General features: G+C 34.2%; 1 protein-coding gene across 1 annotated transcript in view; it reads right to left on the reverse strand.

Annotated features, from left to right (window-relative positions):
* The window catches only part of LOC149064380 (BAI1-associated protein 3-like), a 462,395-nt gene extending 441,152 nt beyond the window's left edge, over nucleotides 1-21,243 (reverse strand). Inside the window, exon 1 of the mRNA XM_089254699.1 lies at nucleotides 21,017-21,243. Coding sequence (XP_089110825.1) covers nucleotides 21,017-21,042 — 26 coding nt within the window. The 5' untranslated portion in view covers nucleotides 21,043-21,243. The remainder of the gene's footprint in view (nucleotides 1-21,016) is intronic.
* Nucleotides 21,244-24,324: the final 3,081 nt, after the last annotated feature.

Raw genomic sequence — 24,324 nt, forward strand, 5'->3', positions numbered from 1 at the left:
TTTAAGAAATACTTGAAATTTATCTCTTTTATATATGATTATTCATAGTACACTAGTGTAATTGGTGAATTTGATAAATATGAAAAAAAATTCCAGATGAGTCTAGAATGTGTGCTGTGAATATAGTCGGAACCCGATATAAATAAAACAAATTTTTCGATTGTAACCTGATATAATGATACAATACATGTATGAATTATCTTGTACGGTGCATCATAAAGCACGATCTATAATGTTTACCAACGACGCGATGCTTGGGTATTATGCATAAGTGATTCATTTAGGGAATGTTCAGTGGTTATACATAATAACCGGATTTACCGTAAGAGATATATTTTAAGATGATGTGAAAACAGTTTTGTTGTCATAAAATGTCATCACAATTAAAGTGAAGGTAACCTCACGTAAAAAATATACATATTTTGAAATGATATGGAATGAATGCAAATCATATGAACGTACTGGAGCACCAGGTAATGGCGCGCGCATCTGCAGGTAGTATGCCTGGTCCAACGAAGCTTACCCATTTTATCTTGGTACCGTCACGTGTTTTGCTCATTCCGGATGGTCAATACCATCCACGCGACTGTCTTATGATACGCTTTCTACCGCAATAATAATTCCGTTCTCAAAGTCTCTACCGGTATATAAATCAATTCCCTGAGCACCTACGCGTATTTGACCTGTGCTGAAACATAGAGCGCTGCTATAGGAGGGGTAAGGAAAAATACCATAGTTACAGGAAAATTCGGGAAAAATATTTTAAATGCAAAATTCATACTATGAGCGTATTAGTCGAAATAATTTGCAGAAAAACTGTAATTTTTGATGGATTGCATCTAGCTGGAAAGACTAGAAAATTAACAATAAAAATACGCATCACTTTAATGGGAAAGTGGAGGGATACAAAGCCAGGATAGGATAAAATTTTAACGAGTAAATTTCCCGTGATATACACCATACTGCTTATGGTGAGATAAATTTACAAGTTTTTCTGGACTAATTTACAAAGGTACGGCTTATACACTAAAGTGTCACCCCTGGTGCGGCCCGCGACGCTGCAACTGGCCTTCATGTCGCACTGGCCCTCGAAAGACAAAAGTTGGTCACACCGATGAAGATTTTAGGGAATATTTACGCAATTAAAATTGAAATATTTTTCTACTGTGCCCGTAAAAGTAGACCGTGCCCTAAGAATTAGCCTGATAATTATGAGGACCAACAGTGCAGTTATTAATAATTATCAATAAAAACACCGTGTTTTAATGCGTTTCCTCCTTATCCAGAACTAACAGATTTTTAAGACGAATCCTTTTTCGATCTGCAGAGAGTGCTCTGGATGATTGTTTTCGAATCCAAGTCAGGTGTTAACGGCACTAATCTTATCGTCTTCCTTTCATTTTACGTCGCTATTCGTGCACAACACATCTTTGGGCTGTTTTCCTCCCACTCTGTGGGATAATACTCTTGCAGCAACAAGATAGCTCGAACTATTGCTCAAGGGGGATAACTTTTGGCACATGTCCCGAAAGTTATTTTAGAATCATTACCACGTGAGAGGAAAATTGGCAATATGGTTCAAATATATCACTTCTAACACTTCTATACGGAAGTACGGTAGACTCTTTTTGATCCGTGCTCCTTGGGGCTTAGTTGATTCCTGATCAGGTTTTGTTTACTTCCCAATATTTCCATATGTAAATCAGTAATATACCTATTTGGTTCATATTTTCCTTAGGGATAAAACTAATGAACCAGTATACATGGTGTCTTGTATGTCCTAACTCGACTTTTATCTCATCAACCGTTCGTCGTAGAGGTATGGTTCCAAGTTAAAAAAAAAAAATTGTTTAAAAATGTGTTCAGAAATCACCTTGTGCCAGTTTTGAGAGTGAAAATATAGTGTGTCACAAAATACATAAATATTTATACGGACACCTTACAAAAATCTCAGAGAAAAGTTGGGAAAGAACAGCAGAAACGAGGGAAAGATGCGTTGTCCGTTATAGTTAAACCCTCCACCATTCCCCCAGTGGTGATCGGCTGAAGTTTATTTTCTGTGGTTCCCAACTTCGAGGAGCGAATGCGAGCCGATATACCCGTTGAAAAGTCTCGCCGCACAGAATAACAGGCCTACAACGATACAACTACCCAATCGTTACACTTCACTCATGGTTTGAAAAATTGATTGCAGATGACAGCTCTATAACAAGCGTTACACAGAAAAAAGCTTCACATTAGGTTCACAACACATAAACGCATATTTCCCAGCTTGGGTCAGATCTTCTTCGACCACCTGCTAAAATCTTTCCATTGAGACAGAGCGACGGGCCATGATCTGGTTAGGAGGACTGAGATACGTTTATCCTCCTAACAATGGTTTATAACTTCAGTGCTGCCAATATATGGAGAAAGCCGGGGTAGCGCCGGGTATTATAGCTAGTTGGTAATAATAGATATGAAAAAAGTTGAAGAATTTCTCATATATTATACTTATTTCTATCAAACACATTCATAACAATACACTCCTGAGGAAAAAAAATTAATCCAGTTAAATCCATAAATGCATCAAAATAATAATAATAATAATCCCAATACGTCAACCAACCTGCATGTTATCATGTCGGTCCACAGAAAAAAAATATAAAAAAATCGAATAAGGAAAGAGATAAATAGAATTTATGATATTGGGAAATCAATAATAAATCATGATAATATGACGAAAATAGCGCCATTAAGTCCGTATATCACGAAATATGATATTCAAAACTGCATGATATTACACGGAGGAATTTTATGGCTTCTGGTAAAGTCATGGTGATTGATTATAAATGATACGATATGTATGAAAAGGGGGGGGCGACGGCAAGTTTTGTTCAAAATAATAGGAGCCGCGTTCTGGTATATCAATATCGTATCTGCTCTAGTAATTGATAATGGAATCGACCTCACAGTGTGAGGATATTCATCATCATTGACTTTAAATATAGTTTGTGTTTTCAAAAATGCAAATTACTTGAAAGTGGGGATACTTCACAATCACCAACTCTGGCCATATCGCTATATTGCAATTTACTGCGATGAGTTGGAAATGAAGGCGCTATCTGTCTGTGGTCGCCTCAAGTTCGTTATAGGGAAAAACATCATATCTACATCCTTCCCTCGGGTTTGAACCTAGAACCGTGACAGCAACATCCACTGTGGTACATGAGCATCTTACCACCACGCCACTCGGACGTTGTAAGTGGGCTCGAACGATAAAAAGTAGGGCTCGTCCGATTGCAATCGGTTCGGTTGATCGATCAATTGCTATTCTCAGTTAAAATTTTCAGTTGCATCAACTACTTGCCTAATGGGTTTTTAATTATTTTTCTGCTCAGAAAAAATGTAAGTTCTTTTTTATATTTTTCATTCTATTATATGTCTATGACTAAGAATAACAGACAATTACAAAAATTACTTAATTTTGCAATTTAAAAATCATTAAAATTTAATTAATTTTAAATTTAAATTTAATTTAATTAATATTAAAATTTTGGGTCATCTTTTACCTCTTTTTGAAATTAAAAAGAAAATTCAGAGATTATTTCTTATTTGATTATCTTATTTGATTTTTTTACATGGAAAAGAAACAATCTAGTTTTTAAGATAGATAATGTAACTGAATTCGATTTTATGTGTCTTTATTTTAATTAATTAATTTGCCTTAACACGGGCAAGTCAGGCAAGAAGTTAATAGAATCGGTCAGTTCAATTAAAATTCGGCTAATTTTATTTATTTAAGTTTATAGTTTGACTTGATTCATTTTACGAAACCAATTGAATGTCTTTATGTTCCAAAATACGTAACATTTCCGATAATTTACCTTGTTTTGAGTCAATATTTCGACCAAACTTTTCGGCATGTCGCGTTAATGAAAATGTTGATAATTGTATAGTTTCGAATTGAGTTCATTGGAAATTTAAGACGACCAGACCAAAATTTATTGTATCCACTGCGAACAGTTTTGATGTTCAGGAATGACATTCTGAATATCAAAATTGATAGAAGATTTTGATTTTGATAGAATGATTTTGATTTTGATAGAATGATTTTGATTTTGATAGAATGATTTTGATTTTGATAGAATGATTTTGATATTCATAGAATGATTTTGATATTCATAGAATGATTTTGATAAAATGATTTTGATAAAATGATTTTGATAAAATGATTTTGATAAAATGATTTTGATATTGATGGAACGATTTTGATAGAATGATTTTGATATTGATAGAATGATTTTGATATTGATAGAATGATTTTGATAGAATGATTTTGGTAGAATGATTTTGATAGAATGATTTTGATAGAATGATTTTGATATTCATAGAATGATTTTGATATTCATAGAATGATTTTGATATTCATAGAATGATTTTGATATTCATAGAATGATTTTGATAAAATGATTTTGATAAAATGATTTTGATAAAATGATTTTGATAAAATGATTTTGATAAAATGATTTTGATAAAATGATTTTGATAAAATGATTTTGATAAAATGATTTTGATAAAATGATTTTGATATTGATGGAACGATTTTGATAGAACGATTTTGATAGAACGATTTTGATAGAATGATTTTGATAGAATGATTTTGATAGAATGATTTTGATAGAATGATTTTGATAGAATGATTTTGATATTCATAGAATGATTTTGATATTCATAGAATGATTTTGATAGAATGATTTTGATAGAATGATTTTGATAGAATGATTTTGATAGAATGATTTTGATAGAATGATTTTGATAGAATGATTTTGATAGAATGATTTTGATAGAATGATTTTGATAGAATGATTTTGATAGAATGATTTTCATATTCATAGAATGATTTTGATATTCATAGAATGATTTTGATAGAATGATTTTGATAGAATGATTTTGATAGAATGATTTTGATAGAATGATTTTGATAGAATGATTTTGATAGAATGATTTTGATATTCATAGAATGATTTTGATATTCATAGAATGATTTTGATAGAATGATTTTGATATTCATAGAATGATTTTGATATTCATAGAATGATTTTGATATTCATAGAATGATTTTGATATTCATAGAATGATTTTGATATTCATAGAATGATTTTGATAGAATGATTTTGATATTCATAGAATGATTTTGATAGAATGATTTTGATATTCATAGAATGATTTTGATAAAATGATTTTGATATTCATAGAATGATTTTGATATTCATAGAATGATTTTGATATTCATAGATTGATTTTGATAAAATGATTTTGATAAAATGATTTTGATAAAATGATTTTGATAAAATGATTTTGATAAAATGATTTTGATATTGATGGAAGGATTTTGATAGAATTATTTTGATATTCATAGAATTATTTTGATAGAATTATTTTGATAGAATTATTTTGATAGAATGATTTTGATAGAATGATTTTGATAGAATGATTTTGATAGAATGATTTTGACAGAATGATTTTCATATTGATAGAATGATTTTCATATTGATAGAAGGATTTTGATCGAATGATAGGATGATTTTGATAGAACGATAGGATGATTTTGATAGAATGATAGGATGATTTTGATAGAATGATAGGATGATTTTGATACAATGATAGGATGATTTTGATATATTCATGTTTAAATGCCAACTCCTCTAACCCTTTAACGTAATATTTGGTGGGTTTCTAGGAAAACAAGCAACACACCGTATGATCGAAAGTAGTTTCGAAATCAGTGACTCACCTAAAGTAACCAATTTTCTAAAACAAAAGAAAAAGACGGCAAGATTCAACAGAAGAAATTCCGGGATTTGACAAATATGTTCAGATATGAAATTGCCTCAAGCGGGCAGCCTGAATTTTTTAATGCATTTTTTTATATTTGTGTACATCAGGCAGATGGGCGAGTTGAAATAAACAAAATATACTTTTATACATTAATTAACATTGCACAGTTCAATTCAGAATCAATTAACATTTATACAGTTAACAATACGTTTGTTATAAATAGTAAGCATATGAAAATATTCGATTAATCAATCGATTAATTACTTCTTTTTGGATTAACCAGTTAAACATTTTAATCGATTCAAAACCCTAGTTAAAATTAATCATTTTAGATATTTCAAAAGATGACAGGCTATGTAACATCCAATGATTAGATTCAAATTTTAATACACGGGTGTGCAAAATTAAAGGATAATTTGCGAAATCCGGTACATCTGATAAAATGAGTTAGAGTGCATTCAAAATGCACATAAAGTATCGCAAATTTTTAAATTTTTTTATATGTGCTTATTCATAGTACAGGGTGTCCCATAAATTCGTAAATGGTTTGAAAATTCATAAAAATTGAAGGGTTTGGTATACAGTCGAATCCCTTTATAACCAACTCCAAGAGACCAGAGAAATCACTTCGTTATAATGAAATTAGGAATTCCAGATTTATACATTGTTCCTATGTAAGTTTTCTGGGGGATTATAGAAAAGCGTTAGTTAAAACGGGATCTTTTCGCTATAATGGTATTCGTAAAATCGAGACTCAACTGTATTTGAAAACGTTGCTCTCACGAAGGAAGAAATTTGTTTTGGCATAGAAAAAGAAATTGGTTAAAATTTTTGTCCAAAGAGGGTGTTACATGAAAGTTTGGCAGGGGTCAACAACGTGAACCTTTCTTTAATCTATTCAGTGTCCGAAACGCTCGTACGCTTCAGAGCGCTATTCCAGACTGAGGTAAAACTACTTCACCGATAGTACTTTATCCACCAATGGTCAATAGCACAATGAAAATCGTATATATAAATGTGGAAGTATATACGTATTAATGTAAAGCAAATGCTCGAAATGAGCGAAAAACCGTCCGACAACAATGGTCCCTGGCCCCAACAGCCTTTCGGGAGTTTAATTCGATTAACGTGGTTCTCAAACAATGCTTTTCAAATTTGCACATGCCTTTACAATGGTTTGTCTCTATTTAATGCTCCCAATATAATACGTATAACAGTTTATTCTTTTATAATGGATTGCCACTTTTCTGATGCTCCCAGCAATTGAAGAAAACTCGGGAAGTGCCGGGTATGTTTGCTAGTAATTAAAGCACGAGTGGCAGGAAAATTCACAAATGATCTGTCGATTGTAAACCCTTAATTTTAAAGGACTTTGATTATAGCATATTTTTAGTAATTTGCTTCCGTTTAGTGCCCTCTATTGATAAAAATTATTGAACTAATTTTTGTTATCATGTACCAAAAAATAAACCCTCATACTCTGCTTAAACTGCATTAAAATATAACAAATCCTTCAATTTTTTTATGAATTTCTAAACTATTTACCAATTTAAGCGGAAACTATTCCAGTCATAGTACTGCAGTTATTTGTGGACGAATCCCGTTTACAACGAATTTTCAGAAACCGAAAATATCGTTATATCCGTAGTTAAAAAAATATCATCCTATGGAACAGGACTAAAAATTTCTTCCGTTATATCCGGAGGCCGTATAAATAAACTGATTCGTTTAAGCGGCGTTGGATGGCATATATTTTATTTTGTAACATAATAAAAATGAATCTGCGAAAATAACATCCCGGAAATAAATGTTCTATTGCCGTTGAATATTGAACACGTTTCATTTACTCTATTTCTCAAATAAATATTTATTCGACGATTCCTCGGATGTACATCGCGATACGTAGTGTTTGTTTGTTTGTTTTTACACATTTATCACTTACGTAAATACCTTGATATATGTAAATTTATTTCTCGGGTTTGAATATAAAACATTAAGTTCATCTCTCAATATATATCCAGCCCATATAGCGTCTATTTAATATACACAATGCAACAAGTCCTAATTCGGCCTTTATCTCATCAACCGTTCATTATACAGGTATGGTTTTAGTTTTAAAAAAAATGCTCAGAATATGTTCAGAAATCAATCACTCTGTACCAGTTTCGGGAGTGAAAATATATTTTGTCATAGAATAAGAAAAACAATCTAAATTTGTATACGTTTCCCTTGACGTCTAACTTCCAGTTGGGAAAGTTGTTTTTCTGTCTCTCCCGAAGGTAACGAAAAAAAATTGTCATGTTCCTAAGTGTAATATTCGCTGAGATATTTGAACTCGAAAATTCTAGAAAAAAAGGGAAAGAAACGTCGTTTGTGTGTTAATTCATGCAACGATTGTATGTTTATTGTCGCAACGGTTATATGTATGTACACTGAAGAGCCAAAAAAAACTGGTACACCTGCCTAATATCGTGTAGGGCCCCCGCGAACACGAAGAAGTGCCGCAACACGACATGGCATGGACTCGACTAATGTCTGAAGTAGTGCTGGAGGTAATTGACACCATGAATCCTGCAGGGCTGTCCATAAATCCGTAGGAGTAAGAGGGGGGTGGAGATCTCATCTGAACAGCACGTTGCAAGGCATCCCAGATATGCTCAATAATGTTCATGTCTGGGGATTTTGGTGGCCAGCGGAAGTGTCTAAAGTCAGAAGAGTGTTCCTGGAGCCACTTTGTAGCAATTCTGGACGTGTGGGGTGTCGCATTGTCCTGCTGAAATTGTCCAAGTCCGTCGGAATGCACAATGGACATGAATGGGTGCAGGTGATCAGACGGGATGCTTACGTACCTGTCAGAGTCGTATCTAGACGTATCAGGGGTCCCATATCACGCCAACTGCACACGCCCCATACCATCACAGAGCCTCCACCAGCTTGAACAGCCCCCTGTTGACATGTAGGGTCCATGGATTCATGAGGTTGTCTCCATACCCGTACACGTCCATCAGCTCGAAGCAATTGGAACCGAGACTCGTCAGACCAAGCAACGTGTTTCCAGTCCTCAACAGTCCAATGTCGGTGTTTTCGGGCCCAGGCGAGGCGTAAAGCTTTGTGTCGTGCAGTCATCAAGGGTACACGAGTGGGCCTTCGGCTCCGAAAGTCCATATCGATGATGTTTCGTTGAATGGTTCACACGCTGACACTTGTTGATGGCCCGGCATTGAAATCTGCAGCAATTTGCGGAAGGGTTGCACGTCTGTCACGTTTAATGATTCTCGTCAGTCCCGTTCTTGCATGATCTTTTTCCGGCCTCAGCGATGTCGTAGATTTATATTTTTAACCGGATTCCCGATATTCACGGTACACTCGTGAAATGGTCGTACGTGAAAATCCAAATTTCATCGCTACCTCGGAGATGCTATGCCCCGTCTCTCGTGCGCCGACTGTAACACCACGTTCAAACTCACTTAAATCTCGATAACCTGCCATTGTAGCAGCAGTAACCGATCTAACAACTATGCCAGACACTTGTTGTGTTATATAGGCTTTGCCGACCGCTGCGCCGTACTCTGATTGGTTCCATATCTCTTTATTTGCATACGCATGCCTATACCAGTTTTTTTGGCTCTTCAGTTTATGTTGTCGCAACGATTGTGTGTATGTTGCCGTAACGATTGTATGTATATTTCCACAACTATTGTATGTAGTTTCGTAACGATTGTATGTATGTATGCTGGCGCAACGGTTGTATGTATGTATATTTTCGCAACGGTTGCCTGTATATTGCCGCACCGATTGTATGTATGTTGCCGCAACAACTGTGTGTATGTATGCTGTCACAACGATTGTATGAATGATTGTCACAACGACTGTATATAAATTGTCACAACGATTGTATGAATGATTGTCACAACGACTGTATATAAATTGTCACAACGATTGTATGAATGATTGTCACAACGACTGTATATAAATTGTCACAACGATTGTATGAATGATTGTCACAACGACTGTATATAAATTGTCACAACGACTGTATATAAATTGTCACAACGATTGTATGAATGATTGTCACAACGACTGTATATAAATTGTCACAACGACTGTATATAAATTGTCACAACGATTGTATGAATGATTGTCACAAAACGACTGTATATAAATTGTCACAACGACTGTATATAAATTGTCACAACGATTGTATGAATGATTGTCACAACGACTGTATATAAATTGTCACAACGATTGTATGAATGATTGTCACAACGACTGTATATAAATTGTCACAACGATTGTATGAATGATTGTCACAACGACTGTATATAAATTGTCACAACGATTGTATGAATGATTGTCACAACGACTGTATATAAATTGTCACAACGATTGTATGAATGATTGTCACAACGACTGTATATAAATTGTCACAACGACTGTATATAAATTGTCACAACGATTGTATGAATGATTGTCACAACGACTGTATATAAATTGTCACAACGACTGTATATAAATTGTCACAACGATTGTATGAATGATTGTCACAACGACTGTATATAAATTGTCACAACGATTGTATGAATGATTGTCACAACGACTGTATATAAATTGTCACAACGATTGTATGAATGATTGTCACAACGACTGTATATAAATTGTCACAACGATTGTATGAATGATTGTCACAACGACTGTATATAAATTGTCACAACGATTGTATGAATGATTGTCACAACGACTGTATATAAATTGTCACAACGATTGTATGAATGATTGTCACAACGACTGTATATAAATTGTCACAACGATTGTATGAATGATTGTCACAACGACTGTATATAAATTGTCAGTACGATTAAAGAATGTACATTGTACCCTACGAAAGCCTCCCCCCCCCCAATCTCCCTCTTTCAGAATTTTGCTTCGGCACGACTGCGCCCTCCGGGGCAATGAGCTGAAATCGCGTAAGAGACAGAGCCTGATCATTCTCGGTCTGTTCGGTTCTGTTAGTTTATGTTTCTCTTTCCTTTTTTTCTTGAGAATATATCAATATCTCAGTGAACATTGCACTTAGAAACATGGAGTTGTTTTTTTTTGTCTCAGGAGAGACAGGAAAATAACTTTATAATTGGGAAATTAGAAAACGGGGGGCGTGTAAAAATTTAAATTTTGCGGTTTTTTTTATTAATATTCTTTTTTTTCATTTGATCGGCATTTAAGATGATTACCGACATCATTTGAAACATTTTTTTTTAATTGAAAGTCGTCTCTAAAACCAACGGTTCAGGAAATAGCCATTGCAGAACGATAAGATTGGACACACTACCCGAGCGCGTAATTACAACCCTTACATTCCTAGTAACACAAGAGGCATTAGCACGCAGCGATTGGTGACTACGAGCGAGAAAGATAGCAAGACGTCACGAGGGTCGCAGCGTAACTCGCTACGCGAACACTTTTTATATTACTTCGAATTGCGAAAGTCTTATTCACAAAAGATGATGGCAACCTCGTTCAAAAAATAATTTGGCCCATAAAAGGGGTTTTTAAAACTAATAAAATGAAACAATGAAATTCAAAACAAGAATCGAAAAACCACCTACAACCACGTGAGGAAAATGAAACGAGAGAGAGAGAAGAGAGGAAAAGAACAACACTAGGCATCGCCGAATACAAATTTCACCAAGTATTTCACTGCGAGTGACGTAATGGCTCATCACTTATTGTGACCAATCACGATGCGGTAAATTCGTTGCAATTTATGTAGGGATGTAAGGTTTGTTTATACGCTATCCGAGCAGCACCGGGTATTATGGCAAGAAGTTTATATCTTCTTTGGAAAAGCGCATATTGTACTGTTTTTTATGGGGTTCAACATAAGTAAAATAATCGGGTACAACTCTTAAGACATTTAGAGGCTGAGGAATCTTCGTCTCACCCATTGATGATGCTGAGAGAATAGCAATGTTATTTCGGAATATAACGCAAAAAGAACTGTTTTTTCCGAAACTAAAGTCTTATCTGAATTCCTTCCGGAGATTAACGTCGTGGAAATCCGCACCGTACGAGCATACGCTTGAGAACCTTCGCAATGAGCAAACATACAATATAGCCACACTTATCTTTTTCGCATAATAGCGTATCTTTTACGTGGAGAGAAACGTATATCTCTTTGCAACACACACCCACATCTTCTTCATTACATCTCGGTGTATTTTATCGGTCGGTGCGAGTTTTTCACCTGTCTCTCGATCTACGCTCGATACGTAGCGCTTTGGCAAAATGCCCTTATTCCAGACGTCTCTTCGATCATTAGTAGCCCTTTCCTTCAAATATGTATGTGCTGTGTGTATATACTTACGCACGCACACGCAAAAATACACCACAAACCAAACCAGCCATGAAAAGATATACGAGATGGACTTATAATGTGAATGTTTGACTGATATCTGCGGTGGTTTTTGTCAGTCCTGTCTCCCCGGAGGTCGTGAAAGATGGCTTTTGGGCAATGCAATGGGAAACGGGACGTTGGGCTGACCCAAATGACATATTTGATACACCTTCTTAGCAATTAACTACCGTTTTAGTATCAGGGATATATATCATGCTAAACAGAGTCGAGCAAAAGCCATCGCTTGTCATCATTAGTATTTGTCTCGGGATGTTTAAAGTTTCTTGATTTATGCTGATGGAGATAAGGAGTATATTAATATTAAATATATGCAGTCAAACTCGGTTATAATGACATCGAAGATTCTACATAATTTTGTCGTCATAACCGAGATGCCGTTACAACCGAGATGTCGTTACAACCGACGCTGACGTTTTCAAGACATTTTCTGACGAGATACGTGCTACTCAGATGAAATCAAATGTTGTACAAAACTTTTTCATTTCTTTATGATATTTCTTCCTACATTTTTATCTATTCAAATTCAGTCAAACTCGTAAATAATATAAAAATTGAAAGAATTGGTATACTTGAATTCGGTTTGTGAAAGACGAGCTGATCCCCCTGGAATCCAGAACCGTAGTATACCGTCCCGGGCCCCCTCTTGAAAGGCTTATTATTAGGTAAAACAAATGTAAACTTTTGTGGGCCACAAACCTAATTTGGGGCCCAGGGGCAGTGCTCCGATTGCCCCAGCCTAGTTACTGCCCTGCTGGAATCTTTCGCGGGAACTAAGCCAGATGTCCCATGGAGCCCCTTTTACAGGAAATAAAGAAAAATTATAAAGACTTAGTCCAACGACTCCAAGCTGGAGCCCTGCCAACCTTCTCCTTGGGGTCATGCTCCTCCCTCACGACTTATTCAAACAATTCCTAACAAAAAAAAAAATTCGCCCTTTCATTTCGGATTTTTTACCCCTCCAGAGCAGACAGAAAATATTTTCTTTGATTTTTTTCGGTCAATGGAACTTTGTTTTTACACATTTACTTCGGATTTAGCACCCCCACTTGAGCGGCGCCCTGTGCGGCCGCAACGGGTCGCATGGCCAAGCGACGCCCCTGCACTCTATCACAAGGGGCAAGAGTGCATTTCGGTTCTCTCACCCGGAATTTGCTTCAGAATAGTCAAATGAAAGCAAAGGAAAAATTAGGTTTCTCACTTCTCTTCCCGGGAATACCAAAAACACGTTTGAAAAATTTTTCTTAATTAAAATAACCCCATTGTATTATCATCTTCACAGGATAAGTGATTCCTTATAAAAATAAATGCTGTTTCAAAGATTACGTTATCTGGCATTATTAAGAATGGTAAAATAATTCTGGAAGAAAACCCTATTACAAAAGCGGGACTTATGGTCACGCGCAATTTTCATGGTTAACCAATGCTCATGGTTAACCAATGCTGTGCGGCCTTCTTCTGAAGGAAAAAATCAGGTTTATCTCCACGTCCCCCTTTACTAAAGCCCTAAGAGGCTCCGGCCAGGCCCGCCAGGGTTGCAATTAGGAGCGGTATATGAGGCTTCACACCCGGGCGGCAGGTAAGCTCTAGCCGCCTCTGATAAAGGCATATACAATATGCATGTCTGAAAAGGATTGTTTCACAACGACGGTAACCAAAGTAAACATGCCGAAAATCATTGTTGAGGCCGAAAAACCATTGTTGCTCCACAGTTTTTCGCCTATTTCGGGCATTGGCCCAACTCCTTATCCAATGACACATTGGAAAAGAGCCTTATCCAATGACACTTGATTTTGCCTCCTTTTTAGGATTTCTAGGAAATGGGGAATTGCAGTGCTCGTTGGTCAGATTCATTGCTCGCACACATCTACAGCTTTATTTGGGTGGTTCTTTTCTACAGAGTTTTGCACAGATTTTTTTCCACATTCTACACATTTATCTAATCTCATTTTATGTGAGAGGGACATCTTACTTCTCTCTTCATCAGATGAGATACCGTCTATAAGCTCCTGCTGGTGCGTGCAAAAGAGATACATCACTTCATCTACCGTCAATTTGACTAGACATTTTTCTCCACTAGTTCTTGAATGCTTCCTCATGAACTCCCGGTCCATGGCCTTCCCCAATCACATATCCTCTTCGACAAGTAGTGACTCCTATACATGGGCTAGCACCCCTCAAAGTCACGTTCAGTAATGCAAATCAGCCTGCAGTTTTCTCCAAGCAGCATTTGAAAAAAAAAAACTTCAAGCGCACGTACGCATGACTACAATGCTACATCTAGTTTTGTATCGTAAATATTCACACCGTACGCGTTAATTTTCCGAGTGAGGCATGCTGTAGGAGACTGTAGGGGAGAATATTACCCAAAATTGCATAACACGTCTGTGGGCAGAAGCAAAAAAAAAAAAAAAAACACCACTTCAATTGTGATAACGTCAAAATAAATGAACAAAACCCTAAATTTTTGCTCGTAATGTGAATCATCGCTCGTTCACAGAGTCAACATTGTTCAAAATTTTTTTGCTCGTTACGCGAATTGCTCGTTAACCGAAGTTCCACTATATATATATATATATATATACATTTCACTTCACTTACTGTTCGAAATATAGATGGCAGCACTGTAACATGCATTACACCGAAACGAACTGCACCTTAAGTTCACAACACATACACACACATCTTCCAGCATGGCCCATGTCTTCTTCGACCACCTTTATGAGACAGAGCTGTTAGCTCCAGGATAACTTGAATATAATTGCAGCATGGACTAACGAACGATTGGAACATGACTTTCAGCGTTGACTGTTCAGCGTGAATGTTCGCTCATTTTGGTTCCAACAACAAACGTTTTATTTACTAGTTAAATGGTGGAGTTTTTCTGGATGCAACTAGAATCACCGACATGGGAATCCTCATTGACGAGCGATTTAAGTTTCCTGAACATTGTTTTCAGCAGTGATCGAAAAAAGCGTACAGAATACTCAGTTTAATTCTCAAAAAAGGTATCTTCGCGTTCCCCATGGAGTGAACCTTCTAATTTTCGGGCATTCTTCTACCCTTTCGACCATTTAGATGTAGCCCGAGCTAAAAAAAGTCACTCATATTGAAATGTTGTAGTTTTATGTAAAGCAAATTATTGATTAGGAAATTTTAACACCTGTACAACGCGAAGCGCCTTCTTTTGAGGTTCGTCCAACAAAGTTCAGTTTATTCCTTACGATAATATTTCTTTCTACAGTATTCGAAATAAAATTCCAGAAAATAGATGATTTTTTTTCACTCTGTACAGATATTTTTAAAGCCAGTACGGATTCTCCGAGGAAGAATGGAAATTTTTTTCAAAAATAGTATTTTGGGGGCCAAGTAAATAAAGCTTCGTGAATGCGAAATTGGATTCGAAAAAATTCAAGGAAATCACACAACAATATAGTATAACGAAATATTCTCTAGAAACGGGAATATCTGCACATGACGAAAAAACTCTACAACCCAAACATTATATTGATTTCGATCGAGCCGTGGAATGTTTGGTGAAATTCAAATTTAATTTGAATGAGAAGCTTTGTGGATTAATAATTTTTTTTCTTAAAATTATAAACATAACTTTCATTTTGTTTTATATTCAGTTGCGTTATCAAGCTCAAAAATTATTCAAATGCACATTAATCCTCTATGTTCACCCCATAAAAACGTATTGAAAAAAAAAATCATGAAAAAGTATGTAAATTCATACTGTTAGCATATTTTTAATTGAAACAATACAGCTAATAATATAGTTAATACAGCTATACTAATTAATTAGAGTGGATTTTATAATTATCTAAAATAGTTGATTAAGCTTAAAATGTATAGTTTGTCTTCATTTTTAATATTATCTAAGGCTAGCATTATGCTTTTTATAAAGGTTTTAGAAAATATCTCACAAAAAATTGAGGTAAGCATATCGGTTACATTCGAAATTTTTCATTTAATTGCCAGTGTCTTGCCACCCATTTAAGCCATTATTTTAATTATAGGACTAATTCATGTTCAATTTGTGTAAAAAATTTCTATGCTAGATTGTTATCTAAAAACAAACTGAATTACAACTAGTCTAACATAATTTTAACACACCCAAACCTCTTTTTGCAACCTCTGAATTTTTCGTATTAAAAAGTGTTATTTTGTTTGTTACATATCAGATATTTAAACCATGTTTCTCTATGACAATCGTTTGAGTAAAGTCCTCCACAAACTGAGCATCATTATCTTCTTCGCCACAACTGCTGTCGTTGTCGTCAGTTGACACATATGGGGGGGGGGGAATCTTCATCTTCTGAAGAGATCCTTCTTCCTTCCGTTTTTCCGATTTGCGCTTTTTCGGAACTGGTTCCTTTACAGCTTTGCCTGATGTGTTTTGCCAGTGTCTTGCCAGAAGTTGACGAACTTTCAAGTGATAGTGCTTTTTCCTTTCTTTTTTCTTTTCCAGAGACAAGTCAGATTATCTGCTGAAAAAAAGAGAGAAGCATTTTCTACCTGAACTTTTTTTCTTCAGAAAATGGGTGGCACAATTTATTTCTATTGGCAAGTTTAAATTCCATCCTTTTTATATCCTTTGTCCTGAGTCCATAATAAGTTTTATCCATTTGTAAATAATACTCAACAAATTGATCTTCTACATAAGGAGATAAACAAGGCCTTCGTCCTAATGGCACACACACACATCTAGTAATTTTTGAAATTCATCTTCAGGTTTTTTACGTAGTCTTTTAATGTAGATCCGGATACTTGAAAAGCTTCCGATGCTTTCAGTAGTCCTATCTCTTCATTTTTTACCGCTATTACATCTTTCATTTTAATCTTTTCCCGCGTTTTCCTATGTGACATCTGAAAAAAAAAAACACTACTTCGAAAGTGTTTGTAATATCGCCTAGGGCGATAACGGGAACATTCAAGCGGGAGATATTAGGAACAACCTAACTCTCAAACATGGCGACCTCCACCCTCGGAATCGAATCGCGAACCTATAAACAAACTACACCAAAATATAGCCTGATACAGTCGCTATCACTGCCTCAAAAATGACATAACGCTATCACTTGAACTTTACTAATTATGCTAAAAAGTAACGAAACGTGTTTATTAACTCATCATACACGAAAGTAAGTAAAAATTCCCAGAGAAAAGAAAAAAAACAACGCAATGCGTCTAGTTTCTCCACAAACAACAACTCAAGGGGAAACCTTCGTAGTTCCACCAGCTACCAGCATTAATCAAGAAGAAACCGTGGTAGGTGATATTAGGAGCGTAGACGATAATTGGGCCCCCTAACCTATAGCAGCTTTGTTTTGCGCTGAAATGACACCAGAGAAAATGCGTTTTCTAAAGAACTAAAAAAATTCAGAAAAATAGCCCGGTACAAGAGCATTTCGACCATGCACTTGTCATGTATAGCCTATTCGAATATACAAGGTAATTAGAGGGTAAATATTGTTTAATTTTTGTAATTTCAATGTGTTGTAACTATAAAAAACATTTAAAAATGCATAACAATTTGAGCTGTATTTGATAAAAACTCGTATTTCTATAGAGCAGAGCCCAAATGAAATCATTTCATTAAGGGTGCCTAGCACCCTTGACTGCCGTGAGGGTGGTTGGGGGGGGGGGACCGGATTTCTCGAGGATAAAATTAAAGTCAAACACCACGAATAAGGAACACTTCTGTTTAAAAGACGGATGTCCTAATCAGTGAATTAATTATATTTAAGAAGTCTGTGGTCCCATGGGTGTCCCTTACCGAGAGATTTCATTGTGTATTAGAAGTATTAAAAGTCTGTGATTAGGGACGGGTTTAACTACTTTGCGGCCCGGTACAAAAGCAGCTTTCTGAAACGGGGTTTCCCAATCTCTCAGTGTACATTGACACCCTGATGCAAGCCTGATTTGCATTGGCACCCGAGAATGAATATTGAGCTACGTGTACTATCAAGTGTGCCCTCAGACCCTGGCTTTCATAGCCTGGAGTAGGGTCGCTAGAATGAGTTCTTTTGAGGGGCCTGCAGGCCAGCCTTTCTCTAGTGAATTTATATCGTGAAAGAAACGAGAGAAAAAAATGAAAATTGTGTCACATGGCCCGGGGCTAGATCCCTGTCAGCTCCACCCTTGATATGCCCCAGACACTTAAATGTTGGGAGGGGATGCTGTCGGGGCTAGAAATTCGATTACTTACCCAGGGTCACAACTGGTTACTCTTTCAGCCGAACAAGCATGCTTTATGCCTTCCTCCAGTAATTTGGAGTAATTTCAAAAGAACAATTTAGCGCCCCCTGGGCCCGAAACCGGGGCACTAGATGCACCAGCCTACTTTTCTTGGCTTGGGGGGGGGGGTGGACTACAGTCAGTGGTTCTCAACCGGTGCTACGCAGAGCTCTTGGGGCTCCATGTGCACTCCTCAGGGACTCCGCGGCTGCTCGAGGAAAATTTAAAAAAAAGGAAATTTGAAAAAATACTAATAAATATTTTTAAATAACAAAAATGTGTAAATAAAAAATAGGCCAATGGAGCTCCTCCATAAAAATTATATACCAGATAGGTTGAGAACCGCTGGACTAGAGGATTTGATGTCTGGATTTCAGAGGTTTGGACATATTACCCTATTTATCTTGTTTATGTCAAGTCAAACGTTAAGAACGTTATTGTCAAAATGTAATCAAAGTATTTTATCCTGTTTCTTGGCTACTAAAACTTAGCGGTTCAATGCTGCCCCCCCCCCTTCGCAACTGCATAATTACGACCCTGGCTGTGATTCGCAACAGGTGTGTCACAGCAATTACGAATGCCACCAAATTTCTTCGAGATCGGGTACGGATACATTCGAGATACCGGTTATAACGCTTCCACTTATAGGTTTTCTCACTTAGTGCGACTTATTTTTCCGGGTTCTCAATTCTAAGTAACTCTCATTAGTATATTTCCGCTTACAATGTTTCTTCATGGCGATTTTATGAAAAACGTTATAAGCGGGATTCACTGTATATCGCGAGATACATGATTATATTCAAAAATTCTAATCTCATTCAAATCGTAAAAATGCTTCGGAATCCTTGCTATAACGAAATATATGTGAAAATTCTTATATGCAAAATTTGTTATTTATTTGAAACCATCGTAAAATATTGTCCTACTAATTGTCCTACATTACTAATTATTTTTTATAAAATAAACTTTAAAAAAAAAACTCTGTTTCAATAATTATTTCTTTCGTATGGATCACTGATTTATATTTGTAATAAATTACATAAGTATTATTGATTCTTCACATTTAATCGACGCGGATATTCTGTAAATTAAAAAACATTTATGTAACAATAATTTTTTAAAAGTATTTAACATTATAAACAACAGTACCATAAACTGTAAAATAATTACCTTTGACTAAATTTAATTAACTATCGAATTTCAATATTAGTAGAAATATCGAATCATTTAATTAAAAATAATAATTTAAGAATATTTTCTATTTTCGATAACAAATGTTAAATAATTAAAAAAAAAATATTTATGGCATTTTTCAGTAAAATTTGAATAGAGAAAATGTTTATCTAATTCAATATAATAAAATATTTAATTCGTTTCAAAGTACATGAATCATTATGCAGTTTCTTGAAAAAGCAGTTATAAAATATTAAAGTACTTTAAAATTGCAGATTTTCATAAAATGAAAAAAAATATTTTTAAATTGTAAAATATAAAATATAAGTTTGTTCATAAACAAGAAAAACAAAATTTTAAAGAAAACAAAACCAATATAAGATATTATAAAGAACTAATGTAATAAATACGGTCGAACATAGAGTGAAATACCTACAATATTAAAACTCTATGCTTCACCTTATAAGAAAATCATTTTTTTTTAACAAAAGCGAATGTAAATTGGTACTATTGGTATATTTTTAATTGAACAATACAGAGTAATTTAATAATTTATAATTAATTCATTAATAATGATTTAATAAGTGAAAATTATTAACTAAGCGTAAATATATAGTTTGCCTTGATTTTAATATTACAGACAGATAGAGAGAGCTTGATTTTAATGCTATAACAAATAAAATCTTGCATAGCAAAGTTGAATAGATATTACTTTGAATTTTGCTTCAAATGTCCCAAATTTGCTGCGATTTTATAAAACGCTGAACAAGTAAAATATTGGCAGCGCTCAGCAAATGACACCGACAAGGTGTCAACTTTTTCTACATAAAAAAGTGTTTACTTTAAAGTCGTATTTGTATTAAAATGAAACTAAAAATATTTACTTGAAGAAAAGAAATTAGCATAATGTGTTATTCGACCATACATTTGCCATGTATATGAAATATACTCGGGACCATAGAAGATCAAAAGATATTGTAGGAAAATTACAAAAATTTTGTTTCATAGATTTCATCAAATATTTAATTCAATAAATATTGAAAGATTTATTTTAATTATAATTTGACAATAGTAAGTCAAAAATTGCTTATAAATTTCATAGATTTACATTTTATTCATATATTTATTTATAACTTACTAATATTTTTATTTATATCTTACTAATATATTTATTCATATTTTATTCATGTATTTATTATTGTCTCATTTGCGGCAGCTGGATATGCGAGTGAAGGTTCAAGGTAAATTTCATCAAAACACGAAATATTTTGACATAGTGGCATATTAAAATTCTAAATTCATAAGAAAAATCTGAATATAAGAAAAATTAATGAACAACTGCAAATGTTATTAAAATATAACGTCACTGACCATTCGCTCTCGTCATCAAGAGCCATCTGAGTGTCAATTTCATCCACTTCACCGTTCGTACACAACGTATTAACTTTTCTCTTCAGGCCATCGCTGTCACCGCGAAACACTGTAAAACTGCGCAGTTTGTCCAGAAACACCCTGAAAGTACTTTTGGGAGCCACTTTGAAAAACTTTCCAATGTTTTCACTTTTTTTAAAAATAAATACAAAATATCACATAAGGAGGGAAAAAAAACTAAAAGACTTATAAAATAACTTTTGAAGTTTCCAATTTGAAATCCATTTCTTTTCAATCCACGAGATAAAAATATAAATTTTCTAGAAAAGAGATATATATTCTCTTATAATTCCTGGAATTTATCTTCACTATTTCCAGATATATTGTGAGTATAATTCCTGATCACAGGGTTTTAGTACAAACAGCCTCAGAGAGTTCAGACCTGATTTTTGCCGTGCGAAAAACATGCTTTTGGTGGATCGGTTGAATTCTTGGCGGGGTCTGGCGTTGGCGATGGATCGGAGGTTGGCGACTTGACACGTGTGAATTATGGATTGAGAGGGCGTGAAGCGCTGCAATTATGGATAATAGCTAGTGCGAATAGTACTAATGAAGGAATTAAGGGAGTCTAATTTGCAACGCAAACTTGTTTCATGTGTGTGTGTTTTGTCACTAAATTACTGGTAAATGAGAGAGAGAGTTTCACTATTACTAACAATTTAGTTTAGAGTAAGATGGAGTTCAAGAAATAATGATTAGAAATCAATATGTGTTTGATTAAATTCTATAAGTTAAAGTCAAAGTAGCTGTGTAATTATTTTTTTTTTTTTTATGCGAGAGTGATAAGAGAAAGGAATAATGTTGAGAAAACATTCATGACTGGACCGAATTCTAACTGAATCACGAAAAAAACTGAACTGAATTAATTATAACCAACTAAAATTTGAAACTTTTGCAGAAGAATTATTGTAATATTATATTTTGCTTGCATTCATAGCAGTCTATGAAGTTTAATTTTAAACTTTGATGGTCTTAATCACTCGACCGTCGGATGGCTAACATATAATATTTGAAAATCAAATCAAAATTGCGTTTGAAATGCTCACAGATGTGATGGAATTTTCATTTTTTTATTATTTATGAAAATTTACTTTAAATTTTTTATCATTATAAATTGCAAATCATTTATATTGCAAATTCACGCTTATTGTTTATTATCGTGGATAATTTATTTTCCTTTTATCATCATGGGTAATTTATTTTCAAATTTTTATCATTATTTATGACAAATCTATTTTCAAGTAATTGTAAAAATTAAATTGTAAATTTAATTGTAAAATTTAATTCCAATTTTTTATCATTATTAACGACAAATCTATATTCAATTTTTTTCCTTAATCACAATTTTATTTTGACAGTTTTATCACTATTTATGACAAATTGTTGTAACTTTTTGTAATTATGATTAATTTAATCTTACTTTTATCATTATTTATGACAAATCACAAATTTATTTTCAATTATTATGACTAATTCATTTTAAATTCTTTATTATTCTCACTAATTCATTTTAAATGTATTATTATTATTGCAAATTTATTTTCAATTTTATCAAATTTATTTTCAATTTTTTCAAATTTATTTACTTATCATTTGAGTCTTACATGCTATTTAACTTCAGATGATATTCAACTCAGACACATCACATAATTATATTCTAATTATAGCATGATGAGATATTTTCCGCGACCGTAGTGACTGACATCTATGAGGGATCCGACATGCAATGAAAAATTATTACTTATCAGCTAATTTGAATTTTTTCCCAAATTTATTATTATGTATTTACATTGTGAAGGACTCTATTAAAAGTATTTATAATAATAATTTCATCAGAACATTAATAATAATATATATACTGCCCTTGATAGTCGATACAAAATAAAGACCACACACACACAATCTCGAATAAATTTATAAATCTTAAGATTTATTTAAGATCTTTTTTTTCTTATTCCTGAAAATGAGCTGTAATGAGGGTCCATAACATCGGCTGAACCTGAATGTAGATATTTTGCCATTTCTTCATCAATTATTGACTGGGAAAAAAAATTGCATTGAATTTTTTACGCTTATTAAACACTCGAGCATAATATTTTACAAAAAAATATTTTAGTTTTTCTTGAATTTATATTCCATTATTATTAGTCGAAAATCCTATTAATTCATTTACGATCATAGACGAAATATTTCGTTTAAACACCAGTGGAATAAATTCAAACAAAAAAAAGAGAGTTCCCTGTTTTTCTTCCCTATGTCTTCACCATCGCGAAGCTTTATAGTAACTATCAACTGAAGTTGCTTCTTTCTTTCCCTCCTTTCTTTCTATACCCGTGTTAAATTTTTTTTTTCTCCTCACATATATAATGTTTTTTCTATTATATACATGTGAGAACGAATGTTTAACAGGTGCGGTTGAACCGGGCCGCGTGCTCTATGGGGCTCCGCACCCACGGTAAACTATTGGATGCTTTAACCAATACACAAGTTGTTGTTTTTTTTTTCATTAATTCTGAATTTTCATCAATTTTGGAATTTTTCCTTCCGCAAATTTCAAAATTGGATAAATTCTGTACCTTTTTCTTCCGTAAATTCAGGATTTTCATCCATTCTGTACTTTTTCCCTTCATTAATTTTGAATTTTTATCAATTTTGGAATTTTTTCTTCCAAATTTTCCGAATTTTTATTGGTTCTGGAATTATTGCTTTTCAATGCATAAGTATAAAATTTTCATTAGTTTCAGGAAATGTTTCTGTCATTAGTTTAAAATTACACTCAACGCTGAATTTTCATAAATTGTTGTATTAATTTACGTCTAACTGTGTATTTAAAATTTTTTGTGTGGACATTTCTCCGAGTTCTTGTGTATTCTGAAATAATGGATTCGCGGTTTCTCATTCACCACAAAATATATAAAATCAGAGCAAAAGGGGTCCTCGACATTTTTAGTGCCCCGAAATTGTAAAGATGCACCTCGCCCCGCTATTATGGGCACCGGGCCCCTGCGCCTTGTAAAGGCAGCCGTGAAGAGAATACGTAGGGTGAAAAGAGACTAAAAAGGCTCTCTTAACTACTTCATTTATCATATACTTTTTTCCTTTTAAATTTTTTCTTTCCCCACGTTTCTTTTTTCTAACGTGCAATTCGGTTAGGACAATGCTACCAGATTTATCGCGGATTCGTCATTTAGAGATAAACCAAATTTGTTGCCAAAAGCTTGTACGTGAAGTGGTACATCAAAGTTTCA

The sequence above is a fragment of the Pholcus phalangioides genome, unplaced genomic scaffold (genome assembly GCF_987345545.1).
Source record: "Pholcus phalangioides strain wild (caught in Gottingen) unplaced genomic scaffold, Ppha-v1.0 ptg000042l_1, whole genome shotgun sequence".
In the NCBI taxonomy this organism is placed as follows: Eukaryota; Metazoa; Arthropoda; class Arachnida; order Araneae; family Pholcidae; genus Pholcus; species Pholcus phalangioides.